At 44.3% G+C, this 22,559-nt stretch overlaps 1 protein-coding gene across 1 annotated transcript in view; it reads left to right on the top strand.

The window, feature by feature from the left end:
• LOC109931733 (dedicator of cytokinesis protein 1-like) overlaps positions 1–22,559 on the top strand; it is a 1,067,415-nt gene that overhangs the window by 308,460 nt on the left and 736,396 nt on the right. Inside the window, exon 19 of the mRNA XM_048601800.1 lies at positions 12,486–12,595. Coding sequence (XP_048457757.1) covers positions 12,486–12,595 — 110 coding nt within the window. The remainder of the gene's footprint in view (positions 1–12,485; positions 12,596–22,559) is intronic.

The following is a 22,559-nucleotide window of genomic DNA, read 5'->3' as shown; positions in this document are numbered from 1 at the left end:
CCTCTCTGCTCCTATGATGCTGCTTGGCCTGCTGTGTTCATCCAGCCTTGCACCTTGTTGTCTCAGATTCTCCAGCATCTGCAGTTCCTACTATCTCTCTCGTTCTGACACCTGCTGTCCTTACCCAGTCTGGCCTAAGTGTGTCTCTAGACTAACAGCAATGTGGTTGGCTCTTAAATGCCCTCTGAAATGGCCCAGCAAAGCCACTCAGTTCAAGGGCAGAGGCTCTTACCCCTGGCTGTGTGGTGTACAGGGTGGTACAGTTTAGAATGAAGAGGAAAGCCATGTAAGACTGAGATGAGGAGCACTTTCATCACTCATTGGGTAGTGATTTTTTGGAATTCTGTGCACGGGACAGGTGTGAAGGCTCAGTCATTGAGTGACATCCAGGGTAGAGATGCATAGCTTTCTGCACATGATCAATGTCAAGGGATAGCGAGATAGTACAGGTAAACGATGCTGAATGAGAAGATCACTCCTGATATTTTGAACAGTAGATAAGGATCAAAGGGCTGAATGGCCTTCTCCAGTTCCTATTTCTTGTATTCTTACCCTAACTACATCTTTACCTCAAACCTGGGAACAACATTCAATGCTGGACCAGTGTAACCAATGGATCGTAGAACATAGAACAGTATAGCACAGGAACGGGCCGTTAGGCCCACAATATCACGCTGAACATGTTGCCAAATTAAATTTCTGCCCGTCCATGGTCCATATCTCTCCAATCCTTGCATATTCATATGCTTATCTGAAGGCCCCCTAAACGCCCCTATCTTATTAGTCTCCACCACCAACCCTGACAGTGTGTTCCCGACTCCTACCACTCTCTGTGTAAAAAACTTTGCCCCTTACATCTCTTTTGAACTTTCCTCCTCTCACCTTAAATGCAAGCCCCCTAGTATTAGAGATTTCAGCTCTGGGATCCTAAACCTCAAGTTATGGGAGAACTGTACAGTGACTAATAGAGTTTGTTGCAAAGTTTAATTAACAATTGCTTTAGCGTTGTATCATTTGATTGCCAGGTTGGTAGGAGACAAAACATCTGGATCTCTGTCTTCTTATCCTGCACTCCTAAAAGCATCAGGCTCCAGCTCACAGAAATAGATGTCGCAATTTCTCAGATGATTTAGTGTCAAGTCACGTATGGTTTGAGGGAATTTCTGCATTCTTAACTCAGCCTCATTGAAAACTGCAGCGTAATTAATTTATGCCAGGAAGCCTCACAGCCTGACTGGAGACCTTAGTTTTCTCAGACTGAGCTAGTCTCGAACCCAGTTGAACTTTGTGTTGTAATCTGTCAACCTTCTGAAATTAATATCTTTCCCATTATATTTTTTTCACCGCAGTGCCGAACTCCATGTCTCTCATCAATTATGCAGTTCCTGGCCCTGAGTTTGCCTCCCTTTGATTAGATAGCTTTCAGAGGCCAGTTTCAACCCTTCCAATTAACCCCATCACCCTTGATATTTTCTTTACAAATATGTCCTTTGGTTGTCTTTATTACTTGCTTTCTTTTTACCCAGTACTTATGTAATTGGTCTGGTAAATCCACTGTTCAATTCCCACCAGAGTACCTTGAGAATTTAAAATTAAAAATTGGAAATTAATAATCTTGCATCAGAAAAGTAAACATTGAGCTGTTTGATTGTTGTAAAAGCACTGCTGCTTCACAGATGTCCTTATGGAAAGATAGCTTTATGGCAGCAATTCCAAACCTACGACTCCTTCATCTAGTAGGACAAGGATAGAAGAAGCTTGGCAATGCTACGACCTGCAAGTGTCCCTCAAAGCAACTTGTGATTCCGACTGAGAACAATATCGCTCCTCTCTAAATGTTGCTGGGTCAAATCCCTGGAACACTCTCCCTGACAACACCTACACCACAAACCCTGCAGCAGCTCAAGAAAGCAGCTCATCAGTCAGTTTCTTGGGTAATTGGGGATGAGCAAAAAAAAAAGCACTGGCTTCTGAGCAACACTCAGTGTAGGATTGAAAGCAGCCATGTAGAAAAATAGGAGCAGAAGTAGGCCATTCAGCCCTTTGAGTCTGCTATACAATTCATAAAGATCATGGCTGATCATCCAACTCAATAGCCTGTTTCTGCTTTTCCCCCTTAAATTATCCTATTTTATCCTAGCACCAGTGACGAGTAGTTTGCCTTAATGTTCATTCCAATGCATGAGCTAGAATGATAAATTATACCCATTGGAGACAAGCGTCCAAAGCTGAATATGACTGTAGGACTGTAAGATGTAGGAGCACAGGTATGTCATTCTACCCATCAAGTTTGCTCTGTCAACGACTTTGCTCAGGTGTGGTCTGATAATCCTCAATTCCACTTTCCTGCCTTTCCCTATAACCCTTGATCCCCTCAATGATTAAAAATCTATTTATCTCATCCCTGAATATAATTAATGACCAGCCTCGATAGCCCTCTACGATAAAGAATTCCACAGATTCACTGCCCTCTGAGGGAAGAAATTCTCCCCCATCTGTGTCTTAAATGGGTGATTCCTTACTCTGAGATTAAATCCTCAGGTTCTACTTCTATTGCATGTCACCTTAAAATTAACCCCCTCCTACAAGGTTTAAAGGACACCTCTCTCCCAAGAGTCAAGATGTCATGATTCTCCCAAACGGGGGAATAATTTCTCCATATCTATCCTGTCAAATCACTGTAGAATCCTATAAGGTCATCTCTTATTTTTCTAAACTCCAATGAATACAAATCCAACCTGCTCAACTTCCTTAGAAGACAGCTTTTCCATACCGAGTATAAACCTAGTGAACCTTCTCTGGACTCCCTCCAATGGCGTGTATCTTCCCTCTGAAAGGGGGACTGTTCCAAGTATGCTCTAACTTGTGCCTTGTGTGGTTTTCGCAAGATTATCCCATTTTTATCCTCTTTTCCCTTGAAAACAAAGGTCAAAATTCCATTTGACTTCCCTATTACCTGCTGAATTTGCATGCTATCATTTTGTGATTAAAGCACAAGGTCCCCAAATCCATCTGTTTTCTAGCTTTCTCCAGTCTTTCTACAATTAAATGACATCCAACTCCTCCCGTCTTCCTGCCAAAGTGCATTATCTCATATTATTATTCCTTCTGCCAAGTTTTGGCCCATTTAGTTAATCTCTCTGTATCCTTCTGCAGATCCTTTGTGTCATCCTCACCACTTGCCTTCCCAGCATTTTTTGCGTTAACCGTAAACGGGGTGACTGTATATTTCTTTTTTTAAATTCATTCATAGGATAAGGATGACACTGGCTGGATCTGCATTTATTGTCCATCCCAAATTGCCCAGAGGGCAGCTAAGAGTCAACCACATTGTTGTGGGTCTGGAGTCACATGTAGGCCGGACCAAGTAAGGATGGCAGTTTCCTTCCCTAAAAGACATAAGTGAACCAGATGGGTTTTCATGACAATCAGCAATGGATTCACAGTCATTGTTAGACTCTTAATTCCAAATATTTATTGAATTCACATTCCACTATCAGCTGTGGCAGGATTTGAACCCACATCCCCAGAACATTACCTGGGTTTCTGGATTAATAGTTCAGCAATAATACCTCTAGGTCATCAGCTCGGTCATCCAAGTCATGGTGTTGTTGAATATGGCAGCCATATCTTCAAACCCTGTGACAAAAAAAACAATCAGGCTAAAGCTCCAGTTAATGCCATAATTGACAAATGAAGCATATGCTTTCACTAAACTAAAAAAATCTTATGGGGATTTTTTGGACATTCAACAGTGTGACGTATTCGAATGTGCATGCCATAGATATGCTGATAAAAAACTAATTCACCCGGTGGAAATGAGATAGGATCACAACAGGCCTTGATTTTCTTTTCTTTCTATCGACATCCATTGCTTATCATCTTAAAATTAACCCCCTCCTCCTCCCCTGACTCTGAACTGCCTAAGAACCAGGATGTCACAATTTTCAGGAAACGCTGTTGTGCTTTCTATGAGATGGTTGATGAAGCATGGGATGACCAGAAACAGACCTTTAAAATTAGTTTTATAGGGGAGATGGATAGCTTTTTTCAATTGTGGGGAGATCAGTAATAAATATAAGATCATCACAATAAATTTAACACAGAATTCAGGAATTCTTTACCCCAGAAGAGCATGGAAGAAACCACAGATGGGACATAAAGACAGGCACAGGTTGGGCCAAATGGCCCACATCTGTACTGTTGAAATGTGAAAACATAGGAATAAGGAAAAGGATTTGGCTCAATGAGATGGGTCTGCCAGTGAGCTCGATCCCAGCTAATCTACCAGAGAACCATTTTCCCACTTGATCTCTCTATCTCTTGATACTTTTAACATCTCGAGATCCATCAATTCCTGTCTTGAACATTCACAGTGACAGAGCCTCTGCAGTTCTCGAGGGCAGAGAATTCCAAAGATTCATCATCCCTTGAGTGAAGAAATTCCTCCTCATCTCAGTCCTAAATGGCTAGCTCCTGGTCCTGAAATCGTGTTCCCTGTCTACACACCCCCACCCTGGGGAAACGTCCTTCCTGCAGATTCAACCAGCAGAAACCTGAGCCTTTTCCTGTGGTGGGTTTGATGGTGAGGGAGGGTTTTCACGAGGAGGACCGAGCATTGAGGAGAGGAGTAGGGGGAGGGACTGACAGCCACTATCCTGCCATTGTTGTTGACCTCCGACCCCAGTCCTCTCCTATGATCCCCACCCATCAACGTCTCTCCTGCTGGCACTCACCTCCAGTCTGGAATCCAGCGATGAATCTAACTTCTGATTGATTGGCAGTTCTCGGTAGAGAGGACCTCTTCTACCCTCTTGTGTTCTTGAATGCTAGGGAATGCCCTATGTTGTCCAGTGGTGCATGTACAGAATGAGCTGCCAGAGGAAGTGTTGGAGGCAGGTACAACTACAACATTTAAAAGGCACCTGGATGGGAACATGAATAGGAAGGGTTTCGAGAGATATGGGCCAAATGCTGACAAATAGCACTAGATCAGTGTAGGATTTCTGGTCGGGGTGGATGAGTTGGACTGAAGGGTCTGTTTCCATGCTCTATATCTCCATGACCATCACTAAGTGCGTACTTGGCTCATGATAGAGTGGGCACTCTCGAAAGTGATATTGCCAGTGTCCAGTGAGTTGCTAAGCCATTACCTCCGTGAGAATCTACCTGTGTCATTTCTGTGCAAAATTTGTGAGTATTTGATAATTTAGCTACATCTAAACTCAAATTGGCAAGAATCCCTGGACTCTGTGGAACAGGATTGAGAGAGGAACATTTATCCACTTTGTTACCCACTATCAGCATCAAATGCTCACAAATAAAATCAACATAACCAATTGTCCTATTTGTAGTCCTCAGCTGCAGCTTCAGACAAATATCACTCCCACCCATTTGCACGAAGCGTATATTTGTGCACTGCCCATTCCCAATCTTCCTCTGGCTAAGATAAGCAATCAGAGCTAAGTTGGAAATTATTATTTTCTATGGACTTGGGTGCATGAAGAAATAGCTTGAGACCATCTAGATTCATTTCACTTGATACCCTATAAGCAGAGCAAGAGAAAAAGAAAAAGATGAGATCCTTAATCTTATTATTTCTCGCAATGCCCACTGGAGTCATTGAATCTCTACAATGGAAGCAGGCCATTTGGCCCATTGAATCGACACCAACCATCTGAAGAACATCTCATCCAGACCCACCACCCTCCCAGTAATTCTGCACTTCCCATGGCTAATCCAGCCTGCACACTACGAGCAATTCAGCATGGCCAATCCATCTAACTTGCGCATCTTTGGACTGTGGAAGAAAACCAGAGGAAATCTACGCAGATATGGGGAGAACATGCAAATTCCACACAGACGGTCACCTGAGGGTGGAATTGAACCCAGGTCCTTGGGTCTGTGAAACAGCAGTGCTGATCGCTGGGCTACTGCACGGCCCACAAAGTCAGTTGGCTGGATGGCTGGTTTCTGATGCTGAGTGATGCCAACCAGCATGGGTTCAATTCCTGCATTGGCTGAAGTTACCATGAAAGATTCTTTTTCTCAACCTTTTCCCTGATCTGAGGTGTGGTGAGCCTCAGGTTAAACCACCACCAGTTGTCTCTCTCTAATGGGAGAGTAGCCCCATGGTCTTGTAGGACTATGGCGATCTTATCTCTTTTTCAGGAAAATTTAAAGATGCTTTTATTTCATTAGTCCACGGGCCGTGGGCATCACTGGCATTTTAGTGCCTGTCCCTAGTTGCCCTTCAGAAGTGGTGGTGAGCTGCCTCCTCAAACTGATGCAGTCCATACGCTGTAGGTAGATTCACAATGCACCTTGAGAGGAAATTCCAGGATATTCCTTTATTCATTCACGGGATGAGGGCATCGCTGGCTAGGTAGCATTTATTGCCCATCCCTAATTGCCCAGAGGGCAGTTACAAGTCAAACACATTACTATGGGTCTGGAGTCACATGTAGGCCAGACCAGGCAGTTTCCTTCCCTAAAAGGATATTAGTGAACGAGATGGGTTTTTTTTCCCAATAATGGATTCATGGTCATCATTAGATTCTTAATTCCAGATTTTTTTTATTGAATTCAAATTCCACCATCTGCCATGGCAGGATTCAAACCCAGGCCCCCAGAACATTATGCGAGTCTCTAGTTTAATAGTCCAGCAAATATAGCACTACACCATTGCCTCCCCTGCAATGGCCCACTGACAGTGAAGGTACAGTAATTTATTTCCAAGTCAGGATGATGAGTGGCTTGGAGTGGATCTTGTAGGTGGTGATGTTCCCAGGTTTGATTCCAGCCTCGGGTGTCTGTCTGTGTGGAGTTTGCACATTCTCTCTGTGTCTGCGTGGGTTTCCTCCGGGTGCTCCGGTTTCTTCCCACAGTCCAAAGATGTGCAGGTTAGGTGGAGTGGCCATGCTAAATTGCCCATAGTGTTCAGGGATGTGTAGCTTAGGTGGTTTATAGGGGGATGGGTCTGCGTGGGATGCACTGAGGTTCGGTGTGGACTTGTTGGGCTGAAGGGCCTGTTTCCACACTGTAGGGATTCTATGATCTGCTGACCTTGTCTTTTTAGACAGTAGAGAGTGTTAGTTTGGAAGATGCTGTTGAAGGTACCTTAATAGGGTGTGTGATGCATTTTGAAGATGGTACACATTACTGTCAGTGGTGGTCGGAGTGAATGTTGTAGGTGGTAGGCAGGCTGTCAATTATGCAGGATGCTTTGTCCTGGATGTTATCAAGCGCCTTGACTGTAGAGTGGACTCAGGGAAGATGTTTGATCCAGTAAAAAACAAAGGGACTGAGGATGCTGTAAATCAGAGACAAAAATAGAAATTGCTGGGAAAGCTCAGCAGGTCTGGCAGCATCTGTGGAGAGAAATCAGAATTAACGTTTCAGCTTGAGTGACCTTTCCTCAGAACTTGACCCAAACGTTAACTCTTAATTTCTCTCCAGACCCGCTGGGCTTTTCCAGCAATTTCTATTTTTGTCTATGTTTGATACAGTGCTATGCAACAGACGATTGAGAAATGTCATAGGTCGCAGAATTAAAAGGACTGTAGCAATGTGAATGTAAAATTGGTTGAGTGATAGGAAACAGAGAGTTATGGTTAATAGGTATTTTCCAGCTGGAAGAAGGCTTGCCATGGAGCTCCCCATGAGTTGGTATTGCGAGCCTTCCTTTTCCTGATATATATTAATCGTATCGATTTCAATGTACAGGGAACACTTTTAAAATCTGTGGATGACAGACAATGTGCAAGAATGTAAACTATGAGGAGCTCAGTGTGGAACATCAAAGGACATTGACATAAAAGAGTGGGTGGATAGGCGTCTGATAAATTTCAATGCATTCAATTAGTTGTGATGGACAGCATGTCATTGCAGGCTTTAAAAGAGAGTGCTAATGCACTTTGGCACAAAAGAACATAAAGGTACAGAATAAAATACAGGGCACTGCTGTAAAGTGAATGCTGGAGCTGACAAACTTGGCCTGCATGTACATAAGTCTTTTAAGGTCACCGTACGGTTAGAGAGAGATGTTGATAAAACATACAAAATCCATTGCCCATTCAGAGAGGTGTACAAGAATAGTTTGAGGAATGTGAAATGTTGGTAATGAGAAATGGTTGAAGAAGGTGGGTCTTCTTGCAGAGAAGGAGATTTGGTAGGGATTTTCAAATCATAACAGATTGAGAACTGGGAGCGCAGATTTAAAGCGTTTTTTGAAAAAAGCAAATGAGAGGTGAGAAAAAAAACTTTTTCAAACAGCGAGTAGTTAGGGTCTGGAATGCACAGTCTAGAAATGTGGTGGAGGCAGATTCGAATGAGCCATTGAAAAGGGCATTGGGTGATTATTGAAACAGCAACAAATTTCAGGGCAGTGGGATAAAGAAATGAGATTGGGAATAAGTTGAAATGCTCAGAGGTTTGGAGCAGACACCATGGGCTAAAAGGCCACCTTCTGTACCATAACAATTCTCTGATTCTGTGGTATCACTAGATGAGGTGAAGGCCAGTCAGACAATATGGCAGTGATGAATCTACACAAGACATCCAGGTGGTTCTAACAGAAACCAACTTATATGCAAAAGGACATCAACACAAAATAGTCACCAAGAAATCCAACAAGGTGTTCAGAAGATCATTACCCAAAGTGTGGTGACAATGAGGAACTAAAGTGAATGGTGTTGATTCATTTAAGGGAAATATGGATAAATATATGAGGGAGTAGGGAAGGATCTTGTCATGTAGTGGCAGTGTCCCAGGCTTGGGGCTAGAAGGCCCTGGTTTAACCCTTATGTGCTTCAGAGTTGTGTCATAACTCCTCTGAACAGGTTGGTTAAAATTATCAGAGGGAATAGAGGATTACATCCATAGATTAGAATAATGAAAAGGGATGGGGTGTTCGGTCGTTATTACTGGGACTAGCTCTTTATTTCTGACTCTTTAACTAGTTAATTTTAAATTGCACATGTTTCTGGGGCAGGATGTGAACTCACATCTCTGGCACATTCGAGTGGATTGCTGATCCAGTAATATGACCATGGTGCTTTCGGTCCTTCTGGCTGAGGAGTATCAATCTTGCTTGATTTGTTTCAGAGCAAGTTATCTTCTAGACCTGCCCCAAATGAATATATAACAAGCAAAGTGCTAAAGGGAGAGCTTTTCTGAAATTGAAAATTAACCCAGCTGTTTCTGTTTGCAGAGAGAACCCTTCATGCTGCTTTGAACCTGCATTTTGCAGCTGAGCTCAGAGCTATGTGAGTTGCACAAAGTTAGAAATATGTTCCTTAAAAGCACCATTAGCCATGGCTCACTGATGGTGCCCAATGGCAAAAGAGGCTGATACTCCAGCTCACGGAGTGCTGCATTGTCACTGGTGCTGTCTTTCTGAGGAACTGTTAAAGTGAAGTCTCGACTGTCCTCTGAGAGTTGATCACATTGAAACATATAGGATTCTTAATGGTAAACGCTGAGAGGATGTTTCCCCTCATGGTCGAGTCTGGGATCAAAGGGCATAGTCTCAGAATGAAGGGGCACCAATTTAAGACTGAGATGAGGGTGAATTTCTTACCTCAAAGGGTTATGAGTCTTTGGAACTCCTTGCCGTAGAGAGCAGTGGGGGCAGAGTCCTTGTGTATATTTAAGGCTGAGGTAGATTCTTGATCTGTCGGGGAATCAAAGGTCATGGGGAAAGAGTTGGAAAGTCGATGTGAGGAATGTTGGATCAGCCATGATCCTGTTGACGGGTGTGGCAGGTTATGGAACTGCTGTCCCTGTTTCTTATAGTCTAATGGTCTTGCAGATGTAGCAAATCCTCTGGCCCTATTTTGAAGGAGACGAGGACATGTTTCTCCAGTGATCTTATCAATATTTACCTGCCAAACATCAATAAAGCAGCAAAATAGATTTTCTCTGGTCATTAACACATTGATATTTGTAGGACTTTGCTGTGCTTAAATTGGCAGCCTCTTATTGAGTTTATAGCAATGATGACTACATTTCAAACGTTAATCATCGTGTAAAGCACTTTGGGAAAATTCGGAGGTCATGAAATATGCAAATATATAAACAGGGCGAAATAGACCATTCGGCCCCTCGAAACTCCTGCATCATTAAATAAGATCATGGTCGATCTGATTGTAACCTCAAATCCACATTTCCACCTACTCCTGATAACCCTATGGTACAAATTTTTCCACCTCTACCTCAAAAATATTCAAGCGTTCTGCTTCCACTGATTTTCAAGAAAGAGTTTCAAAGATCTACAATCCCCTATGAGAAACAATTACACGTCATCTCCTGTTTTAAATGGGCGAGCTCTGTTCTTTAAAGTAAAGTTGCCATAGTCCAAGCACTCATTAGAGAGAGCCAATACAGTGTGGAGCTGGAGGAGCACAGCAGGTCAGGCAGGATCAGAGGAGCAGGAAAGTCGACGTTTCGGGTTTACACCCTTCATCAGGACTGGGGAAGGGGGAAGGGAGCTTGGAAATAAGTAGACGGAGGGAGGGAGGGTGGTACGGGGTAGGTAAGTGAGATGGTGATGGGTGGATGCAGGTAGGGGGCAGTGGAGATTGGTCAGTGGGATGGGTGGGGTGGATAGGTAGGAGAGAAGATGGACAGGTTGTGTCAGGTCAAGGAAGCAGGAATGAGAGGGAGGGTTGGACATGGGATGAGACCGGGGGTGGGGAGGTTTTAAAATTGGTGAATTCCATGTTTAGGCCATCAGACTGTAAGCTCCTGAGGTGGAATATGAGGTGATGTTCTGCCAGTTTGTGTTTGGTATCATTGTGGCACTGGAGGAGGCCCAGGACGGACATGTCACCCAGGGAGTGGGAGGGGGAGTTAAAATGGTTGCTAACCTCACCACCCCTGGCACCTTTCCCTGCAACCGCCCCTGCACCTGCCCCCTCACCTCCATTCAAGGCCCTAGCCAATCTTTCCAATGAGACAGGGGTTCACCTGTACATCCTCCAACCTGGTCTTCTGTATCCGTTGCTCCGGATGTGGTCTCCTTCATATCCGTGAGACCAAGCGTAGATTCAGTGATACATTCGCGGAGCAACTATGCTCTGTACGCTTTAATCAACTACACCTTCCAGTCGCCAACAATTTTAACTCACCCTCCCACTCCCTGGTTGACACGTCCATTCTGGGCCTCCTTCAGTGTCACAATGATGCCACATGCAAACTGGAGGAACAACATCTCATATTGCGCCTTGGGAACTTACAGCCCAACAGCCTCAACATAGAATTCACCAGTTTCAGAATCTCTGTACCCTCGGCCTTATCCCATGTCCAACCCTCCCCCCTCATCCCCGCCTCCTTGACCTGACACAACCTGTTCATCTCTTTTCCCACCTATCTGCCCCACCCTTCCCACTGACCAATCTCCACTACCCCTACCTATCACCATCCCACCTACCTACACCCAGCTCCACCCCCCCATTTATTTATTTCTGAGCTCCCTTCCCCCTCCCCAGTCCTGATGAAAGGCGTAAACCGGAAATGTCGACTTTCCTGCTGCCTGGCCTGCTGTGTTTCTCCAGCTCCACACTGTATTGACTCCGACTCCAGCATCTGCAGCCCTTGTTAACTCATTAGCGGGGGATGATTGGAGGTGCTGGTTCAACCTGAGGGTCACTACACCTCAAGCTAGGTTGAGAAGGAGGGTCCTTCATGGTAACCTCAGCCAGTGTGGGAATAGAGCCGAAACTGCTGGTATCACTCTATATTCCAAACCTGCTATTTAGCCAACAGAGATAGATGATTCCCTCCTTTAATTTTAGAGTTTTAATAATGACCTCTAGTTTAAGATTTTCCCATCCACCGCATATCTATCATCATCATAGAATCATAGAATCCCTTCAATGTGGAAGCAGGCCATTTCAGCCCATCGAGTCCACACTGATCCTCTGAAGAGCAGCCCATCCAGATGCACACACTTACCCTATCCCTGTAACCCTGGATTTCCCATGGCTAATCCACCTATCCCACACATTCCTGCACACTACAAACAATTTAGCATGGCCAATCCACCTAAGCTGCACATCATTGGACAGTGGAAGGAAACCGGAGCACTTGGAGGAGACCCACGCAGACACAGGGAGAATGTGCAAACTCCACGCAGACTGTTCTAAACAAAGAAAGCCCGAAGAATCACACCAAGCATTTCAGATTTTGTGCGGTATTAAAAACTTGCTGCACGATTAGCGTGGAACCGGCCTGCAATTAGAATTTTAAAAATTCCAAACGTGTTTTTGTAATCTGGATCCTGTTTTCTTTCATGGCCAGACCTTTTGAATGCATCTAATTAACATTCAATGTGCTGTCAGATTATGCTGAGCTCATTAACATTTATTGCTCTCAGAATATGCTGATGGATCCCTGATGTTTGCTCGGATTCTGCTGAAGCACCTCATGAATAATCTGTTCCTTCTCTGCTAACATGATTTTGTTTTTGTTTCTTTGTTTGCTTTTAGCCGCCTGTTACATAGTTTCATCATGAACCTTCTTCCAGATCGGCTGGTGAAGCAGAAACTACAGTCAATGACTGCTATTGTCAACACTGAACTCTTTCAAAGAGAAGGTAAACCCTTGGAGCTCCTTACACATGCAGAGAGATGGGATTTGGAGTAGATCAAAAGAATTAATGTTGATTTTCCTTGATAGAATTTTGTTGCATAGACATCAGGGATCATTCATCTCTTCCACTGTGCTGGGTCTATGAGGAAGCTGTCCAATTAGTTCCACTCAGCAACCCTATCCTCATTGTCCTGCAATTTTTCTCTTTTCAAACATATGTACAAGTCTCTTTTTGAAGTTGTCAGGGATTGCGCTTTCATCTTTCAAGCGATCCATTATCATAACACATTATGATAAACATGTGGGGTCTAACCAGGGTCTTGTATAATTGTAACATAACTTCTACATCCTTGTACTGCAGTCCTCTTGCTATAAAGGCCAGCATTCCATTAGCTTCCTTGATTATTTTCTGCACCTGTCTGTGGTATTTTAAAGATCTATCCACCTGGACCCCCAATTGTCTTTGGACAGCCACTGTATTTAACTTCATACCATCTAGAAAATACCCTGATTTGTCCTTCCTCAGTTTGAAATGGATCCTCACACTTGTTTACATTGAACTCCATCTGTCATAATTTTGCCCATTTACTTTGCGTATCAGTATTCCTTTTGAATTTAATGCTGCCATTTACACTGTACACAATGCTGCCCAGCTTTACTGCAAAGTTGGACATAGGACTTTCTATGCTACTACCCAAGTCATTAATAAATAATGTGAATAGTGAGGTTCTTACACAGATCCCTGCCATGGATCATTGTGTGACTGAACTCTGACTCTTGCCCCATAGATCTATGAGTGTGCAGGGCAGAATATTCCATGAGCTAATGGGATCTGGATTTCCTTCCTCTTTTCTCCTTCTCTGCCTCTACTCTGCCTCATCGTTAAGTTGTTGTGCCTCAAAACATGATGGAGCTTTATGGATAGGTTGTCACCAATCTAAATGATTGGTAGCCAGCTCCAACCTGTCATTAATGCCAACGATGCCACATTTCAAAGAGAGATTCAGAGTGTCTTTGAAGCATTTTCTTTGTCCTCAAACTATTTGAGAGTTGAGAAGATGTCATTTGGCCAGGGAGACACTATTTGGCCTTCCAGACACAGTACCCAGTCTGTAAGTGGTCTTGTCAGAGTTTTGTCTGAATGCACAAGGCAGTGGCTTCAAGAAAGTCACTAGTGTTTGTACACAGTCCAAGTTTCACTGTAGCGCAGAAATGGGGCAATGATAAGTGCCCATTACATTCGGACGTTTATTGACATGTGAAGGTCTTTGTTATGAAACACTCTGTGCTGTAGATTTTAGGAGGCTAGGCTAATGAGCTGGTCTGGTTTTGGATCTCCTCCTCAATGGTGGCCTTTTGAGAGAGGTGGCTGTCGAAGTGCTCAGTATATTCCAGGATCTCTCCATCAACATCTATGGAATGTCGTAGTTTTGGATGACCAGATATGGGTTGATAAATGAGTTTTGGTTTGGCAACTTTAAAGACAGACCAAGTTTCTTGTTTGCAGAGTTGAAAAGATCAAGAATGGCTTATAAACCTGTTGCAGAGTGGGCACTGAAATTCTTCACACAGAGAGTGGTGGGCATGTGGAAGACACTGCCAGCAGTGGTAGTGGAGTCAGATACTTTAGAGACTTTTAAGTAACTCTTGGTAGGCACATGGAGGATAGTATAATGTTGGGTGTGCAGAGTAGTTTGATTTTGGTTGAATAATAGTTCGGCACAATATCGTGGGCTGAAGGGCCTGTACTGTGCTGTTTACTGTTCTGTGTTCTACGTCCTATGTAATCATGGGCAAACTGGAGATCATTTATGTCTTTAGTAATCAGTTGAGTTCTGGCATGAAGGTTACAACGGTTGAAGATTTTTCCACGCAGGCAGTAATTAATACTGACACCAGGGGCAAGTTGATCTTTGATGAGATGAATAATCACTGTCAGATGGATTGTAATAGTCAAGGGGCTTGTCGCAGCTCTGCCATCAATGGTGGCTCACTCATGGAATTTGTTACTGGAGGATATCCTGGGACTTATCAGCTGGAGTTATGGATTCACAATTCGGAGTTGTTGAAAGTATTCTTTCCACCATTGATGGATGACCTTGACACCCTTAAGAAGATGCACATTGTCCTAAAATCAAAAGGAGATTTTGTCCATTTGATCTTTGACCTCTTGGCTTCAAAAAGAACTTTAAGCATCATGATGGTCATCATTTTTTTAATTCATTCATGGTATGTGGGCGTCCCTGGCTAGGCAGCATTTATTGCCCACCCCTAGTTGCCCAGCGGGCAGTTAAGAGTCAACCATATTGCAACGGTTCTGTAGTCTCATGTAAGTCAAAACTGGAAAAGAACTGCAGTTTCCTTCCCTAATTGACCTCAGTGAACCGGATGGGTTTTCCTGACAATGGTTTCATGGTCACCATCAGACTCTTAATTCCAGAACCTTTTTTTAAAAATAGAATTCAAATTCTACTATTTCCCAAAGTGGGATTTGAACCCACATCCCCTGGGTCTTCAATTTAACAATCCAACTATATTACCACTAGGCCATCACCTCTCCATTGTGTTGGATGTTTCAGGCTTTTCTCCCCCACCATGTCATTTGGCTCTATAGCGTTGTCTTTGGGCCTCAGCCTTGGCCAGTCAGACTGCTGCCTTTTTGACTTCTACCCTCTGTCTTCTTGAGCATCATTGAATACCCCACTATCAACGTCCTGAGGGTTTACATTGACCAGAAACTGAACTGGACTAGCTGCATAAATACAGTGGCTCCAAGAACAGGTCAGAGGCTAGGAATCCTTCAGGGAGTAACTCACCCCCACAGCCTGGTCAGCATCTACAAGGCATAAATCAAGAGTGTGACGGAATACTCCCTACTTGCCTGGATGAATGTAGCTCCAACAATACTCAAGAGGTTTGACACTATCCAGGACAAAGTATCCCGCTTGATTGGCACTACATCCACAAACAAGCACTTCCTCCACCACTGATGCTCAGTAGCAACAGTGTGAACTATCCACATGGTGCACAGCAGATATTCACCAAAGATCCTCAGACAGCACCTTCCAAACACATGCCTACAAACATCTGGGGGCTAGTGCGAAATTTGGGAGAGATGTCTCACAGACTAGTTAAGCAATAGCCTGACATAGTCATACTGATAGAATCATACCTTACAGACAATGTCCCAGACACCACCATCACCATCAGTGGATATGTCCTGTCCCCCCGTCAGGACAGACCCAGCAGAGGGGGCGGCACTGTGGTATACAGTCGGGAGGGTGTTGGTCTCATGGCTTCAGGTTAAACATGGGCAAAGAAACCTCCTGCTGATTACCACATACCGTTGTCCCTCAGCTGATGAATTGGTGCTCCTCAATGTTAAGCGACACTTGGAGGAGGCAATGAGGATGGCAAAGGCACAAAATGTACTGTGGGTGGGGGATTTCAATGTCCACCACCAAGAGTGGCTCGGCAGCAGTACTACTGATTGAGCTGGTCGGGTCCTAAAGGACATAGCTACTAGACTGGGTCTGTGGCTGGTGGTGAGGGAACCAACAAGAGGGAAAAACATACTTGATCTAATTCTTACCAATCTGCCAGCTGCAGTTGTATCTATCCATGACAGAATTGGTAAGGGTGACCATCGCATAGTCCTTGTGGAGACGAAGTCCCGCCTTCACATTGAGAATAACTTCCATCGTGTTGTGTGACACTATCACCGTGCTAAATGGGACAGACTTCGTACAGTTCTAGCAAATCAACACTGGGCATCCATGAGGCACTGTGGGCCATCAACAGCAGCAGAATTGTACTCCAGCACAATCTGTAACCTCATGGCCCGGCATATCCTCCACTCAACCGTTACCATCAAGCCAGGGGATCAACCCTGGTTCAATGGAGAGTGCAGGAGGACAGGCCAGGAGCAGCACCAGGCATACCTGAAGATGAGGTATCAACCTGGTGAAGCCACCAAACAGGGCTACTTGCACGCCAAACAGCGAAAGCAGCAAGTGATAGACAGAGCTAAGCGATCCCACAGCCAACAGATCAGATCTAAGCTCTGCAGTCCTGCCACATCCAGTTGTGAATGGTGGTGGACAATTAAACAACTCACTGGAGGAGGAGGTTCCACAAATATCCTCATCCTCAATGATGGAAGAGCCCAGCACATCAGTGCAAAAGATAAGGCTGAAGCATTTACAGCAAACTTCGGCCAGAATTGCCGAGAGGACGATCCATCTCAGCCTCCTCCAGTGGTCCCCAGCATTACAGATACCAGTCTTCAGCCAATTCAATTCACTTCACGTGATATTAAGAAACGGTTGGAGACACTGGATACTGCAAAGGCTATGGGCCCTGACAACATTCCAGCAATAGTACTGAAGACTTGTGCCCCAGAACTTGCTGCTCCCCTAGCCAAGCTATTCCAGTACAGTTGCATAAGAACATAAGAACACAAGAACTAGGAGCAGGAGTAGGCCATCTGGCCCCTCGAGCCTGACCCGCCATTTAATAAGATCGTAGCTGATCTTTTTGAGACTCAGTTCCACTTACCCGCCCGCACACCATAACCCTTAATTCCTTTACTGTTCAAAAATTTATCTAGCCTTGCCTTAAAAACATTCAGCGAGGTAGCTTCAACCGCTTCACTGGGCAGGGAATTCCACAGATTCACAATCCTTTGGGTGAAGAAGTTCCTCCTGACCTCAGTCCTACATCTGCTTCCCTTTATTTTGAGGCGATGCCCTCCAGTCCTAGTTTCACCTGCTAGCGGAAACAACCTCCCTGCCTCCACCTTATCTATTCCCTTCATAATCTTATATGTTTCTTTAAGATCTCCCCTCATTCTTCTGAATTCCAATGAGTATAATCCCAGCCTACTCAGTCTCTCCTCATAATCCAACCCTCTCAACTCGGGAATCAACCGAGTGAATCTCATCTGCACCCCCTCCAGTGCTAGTATATCTCTTCTCAAGTAAGGAGACCAAAACTGCACACAGTACTCCAGGTGTGGCCTCACCAGGACCCTATACAGCTGCAGCATAGCCTCCCTGTTTTTAAACTCCATCCCTCTAGCAATGGCAGACAAAATTCCATTTACCTTTTTAATTACCTGCTGCACCTGCAATCCTACTTTTAGCGAATCATGCACAAGGACACCCAAGTCCCTCTGTACAGCAGCATGCTGCAATTTTTACCATTTAAAACATAGTCTACAACACTGGTATCTACCCAGCAATGTCGAAAATTGCCCAAGTATGTCCTGTACATAAAAAGCAGGACAAATCCAACCCGGCCAATTACCGCCCCATCAGTCTCCTCTCAATCATCAGTAAAGTGATGGAAGGTGTCACTAACAGTGCTATCAAGCAGCACCTGCTCGGCAATAACCTGCTCAGTGACGCCCAGTTTGATCTCATTACAGCCTTGGTTCAAACATGGACAAAAGAGCCAAATTCCAGAGGTGAGGTGAGAGTAACAGCACTTGATATCAAGGCTGCACTCGACCGAGTGGGGCAGCAAGGAGCCCTGGCAAAACTGGAATCAATGGGTACCAGGGGACAAACACTCCAGTGGTTGGAGTCATACCTGACACATAGGAAGATGGTCATGGTTGTTGGAGGTCAATCATCTCAGCACGAGGACATCCCTGCAGAAGTTCCTCAGGGTCGTGTCCTAGGCCCAACCATCTTCAGCTGCTTCATTAATCTCCTTCCCTCCATCATAAGATCAGAAATGGGGATGTTCGCCGATGATTGCACAATATTCAGCACCATTTGTGACTCCTCAGATACTGAATCAGTCCATGCTCAAATGCAACAAGATCTGGACAATATCCAGGCTTGGGCTGACAAGTGACAAGTGACATTTGCACCACACAAATGCCAGGTTATGACTATCACCAAAAAGAAACAATCTAACCACCTTGACATTCGACGGTGTTACCATCACTGAATCCCCACTATCAACATCCTGGGGGTTACCATTGACCAGAAATTCAACTGGACTCACCACATAAACACAGTGGCTAGAACAGGCCAGAAGCTAGGAATACCGCAGCAAGTAACTCACCTCCTGACTCCTCAAAGCCTGTCCACCATCTACAAGGCACAAGTCAGGAGTGTGATGGAATATTCCCCACTTCCCTGGATGAGTGCAGCCCAACAACACTCAAGAAGCTTGACACCATCCAGGACAAAGCAGCCCGCTTCATTGGCACCACATCTACAAGCATCCACTCCCTCCACCACTCAGTAGCAGCAGGTTGTACTATCTACAAGGTGCACTGCAGAAATTCACCAAAGATCCTCAGACAGCACCTTCTAAACCGAGGACCACTTCCATCTGGAAGGACAAGGGCATCAGATATATGGGAACACCACCACCTCCAAGTTCCCCTCCAAGTCACTCACCATCCTGACTTGGAAATATATCGCCGTTCCTTTACTGTCGCTGGGTCAAAATCCTGGAGTTCCCTCCCTAATAGCATTGTGGGTCATCCTATAGCTGATGGACTGCAGCGGTTCAAGAATGCAGCTCACCACCACTTTCTGAAGGGCAACTAGGGACAGGCCATAAATGCTGCCCCAGTCAGCGATACTCAATTCTGTGAATGAATTAACAAAAAATTGCAGCTTTGGGCTGTTGTGCCAGTTAATGGAGACTGCTCGTGTTTTGCCTAGGAGATCACATTTTTCAGCATTTTGTTGCATTCACTCTGTCGACGAGAGTGCTCTGACTCAGTGATGTGGGTGCTATCACTCCCTCATGTCCCATCAGTTATTCCTGAAGTTGAGGGGGGCGGGGGGTGGGGGGGAGCGGTGCCCAGCAGATCTCACTGAAAGTTACAATGGTTAATTTGGAGTCTCGCTAACTCACTGGAAACCACAGCAGGTTCCCCTTTCTGGATGATCCGTGAGGGTTCCAGAATGTAAAGATTGTCACAAAGATGGTGATTATGATACGTGTGGTTCCCCTCCCAGTATAAAGCTTACTTTTGAAGCACCTTTTCCAGCTGTCTTTCCATTGGGAGGTTTGCAGATGGTGTTGTATATCAAAGTTGATTTTTCTCTGCACCTTGTGCCTGTGTGGAGTTTGCCCATTCTCCTTGTGTCTCCAGGCACTCTGGTTTCCTCCCAACAGTCTGAAGATTTACAGCTTAGGTGGATTGGCCATGCTAAATTTTCCATAGTGTCCATGTGCTGGCTCGGTGGATTGGCCATGGGAAATGCAGGGATAGGGTGGGTTTGGGTGGCATGTTCTTCAGAGGTTATGTGTGGACTTGATGGGCCAAATGGTTTGCTTCCACACTTTAGAGATTTTATGAACTTCTAGATTACTTTCAGTAGATTGGCTGACATTTACTCATTCGTGTATTTTTATTCACTCATGGGATGTGGGTGTCACTGGCTCTAATGTCCATCCCTCGTTGGTATCCTTAGCGTTCTGAATGGCACAGATCGCATTTAGAAGCCTCTGTGATTTCTGCAATGCATCTTATCGATAGTACGCACTGCAGCCATGATATGCTGTTGGCGAAGGAAGTGAATCATTAAATGAGTTAAAATGCTTACTTTATCTGAGGAAGTAAACATCTAGTACAATTTTGTAAAAGGAAATTAGCAGCATTAAACTGGCCCGGTCAAGGTAAATCCTCAATACGGGAGAGAAATACTACAGCAGATGGCTGACAGGCTTTCAACCATGAGAGGAAATCCTTGGAGATAAACAGCAATCTCACTGAGTCAAGGTTTTGTTGATTTTTTCAGTGCCAGATGCACTTGCAGAGGCTGGAGTCGGTAATGGAAACTCTGCAAAGTGTGTGAGATAAGATGGCTTTTTGTTGATAAGAGAAGTTTTCTCTCACTGTGTACTCTTAGCTGTATTAAAAATACCTTCCTTCATGTTACCCATTGTATCTCTTCCCCCTAGTTCATACTGTGTTATAGTTCCAAAGGTATCAACCTCTCAGCAGTTCCCTGCTTCTGTATGCATGACCTTACACGGTGAATATCAGCAAACAATAGGGAAGAGATTTTATCACCAGAGTCTGAGTCAAGAGTTGGTTTGCTTGCGGAGACAACTGAGAAGATAGGAACAGTGGCATTCTTTTTAGCCTTAAGCCTATTCCATTCATTGACTGAAATAATGGCTGATCTGTAAACATTTCTCCATTGCCCTGAATCCTTTAATCCCTTTGCTGAGCAAAAGTCTATCTCAGAACTAAAGTCAACAATTGACAATTGTTCCAGCATCAGTTTCTGGGACTGCGCAGTGTACAGTTTTGTTACCGCATTTACTGTAGAATAACGAGGATGGAGATGATAAAGAGATGTTGACAGTGACATTGGCAGTCATGTGCAAGAGACTGTGAATAAAGGATGGAAGAGTGAGAGAGATACTCACGGAGAATGGGGCTGTGTACAGTCATGAAAAGAAAAGAGTTTGTAGGAGTCCAGCGGAGTCAGCAGCAGTAAGGAATAGAATAGAATAGAAATTTATTGCCACCTGTACTTGTACAGGGAAAATATAGTGAAAAGTTTTATAAGTTGCCCCATCATGGCACCTACATCAATGACATAAGTCATACAGAATGACAAAACAAATTAAGACAAAGTTCATTACAGTTAGCGGCTCCTGGGCTCTGGGAAAGCCAATTTAGGAACGACGGAATATCCTGAAGCTTGGCGAAGGGATTAAAGGATTCAGGGCAATGGAGAAATGTTTACAGATCAGCCATTATTTCAGTAAATGAATGGAATAGGCTCAAGGCTAAAAGGAATGCCACTGTTCCTATCTTCTCAGTTGTCTCCGCAACAGCCAGGCCAGGCTCTTGGAACACATGAATGCCAGAGATAAAGAAGGCCTCCATACCTCCATATCCTCACTTGTCATTCCTTCTTGGCCTTAGAGTCATAGAGGAAAACAACATGGAAACAGACCCTTCGGCCCAACTCACCCATGCCGACCAGGTTTCTTAAACTGAACTAGGCTCATTTGCCTGTGTTTGACCCATATCCCTCTAAACCTTTCTTATCCATGGACCTGTCCAAATGTCTTTTAAATGTTGTAACTGTATTCACTTCTACCACTTCCTCTGGTGGCTCATTCCATACCGTGCACCACCCTCTGTGTGAAAAAGTTGCCCCTCACGTCCCTTTTAAATCTTTCCACTCCCACCTTAAACCTCTGTTGTTTATATGTCTGTTACAATCTGTGGAAACACTTGCGGGACACCTTTATTGAGACAGAGGTGTTTTTAGACAGCAGCATCTGTGACAGCATAACCATCTTTAGGATACCCTCTGCTAACTCTAAATAGCGATGGATCTCACGGAGATCAGTTAAAAATAGGAAGCCCTGCTTCATTCAAGTGGGGAACCACACTCTGAGGGGTCCCCACCTTTGTGGTAAACCATTATTTTAAATATTTCTGATGCACAAATAAGCAAGCAAAAGGAACAGGAAGCTCCCGGGACTCACTGTGTGTAAACTGCGTGGCCGTGTAGTTTGTGATGTTTGAACAGAAAGTGGTGTAAATTAGGATATGGGTTTTTAGCTGAACCCAGATTCCTGCAGTGCTTGACAGCACTGCGCAAGCTGAGAAGAAATAGCACTGGAACTCACAGTATTGTTATATTTAGCTGGCTTTGTTGTGAAGGTTTCCATTCCTATCTCGTCCCAGATCCATGCTGGCCCGAATTCACCTGCTGGAATCTCACTGTGAAACACTTAAATTTTTTTTTAAATGCTCAAATCATTTAGAAAAATACATCCTAGTGCCTCTGATTCGTAGCTTTGGCTCCTTTGCAGTTTTCAGCTATAATAATCTTGTGGCAATTGCACCTTTTTAACAATAAGAGATTTCAAAGGGCTAACATAGTCAACATTAAAAATGAATACAGCAGATGATGCGAAGATCATAGACCTCAGTCACATGGACTGTATTCGCATAAGGAAAAACG

This window comes from Rhincodon typus, chromosome 1 (genome assembly GCF_021869965.1).
Source record: "Rhincodon typus isolate 14 chromosome 1, sRhiTyp1.1, whole genome shotgun sequence".
Taxonomy (NCBI): domain Eukaryota; kingdom Metazoa; phylum Chordata; class Chondrichthyes; order Orectolobiformes; family Rhincodontidae; genus Rhincodon; species Rhincodon typus.
The sequence above is the reverse complement of the archived record's forward strand: the minus strand, read 5'-3'. Positions and strand labels throughout refer to the sequence as shown.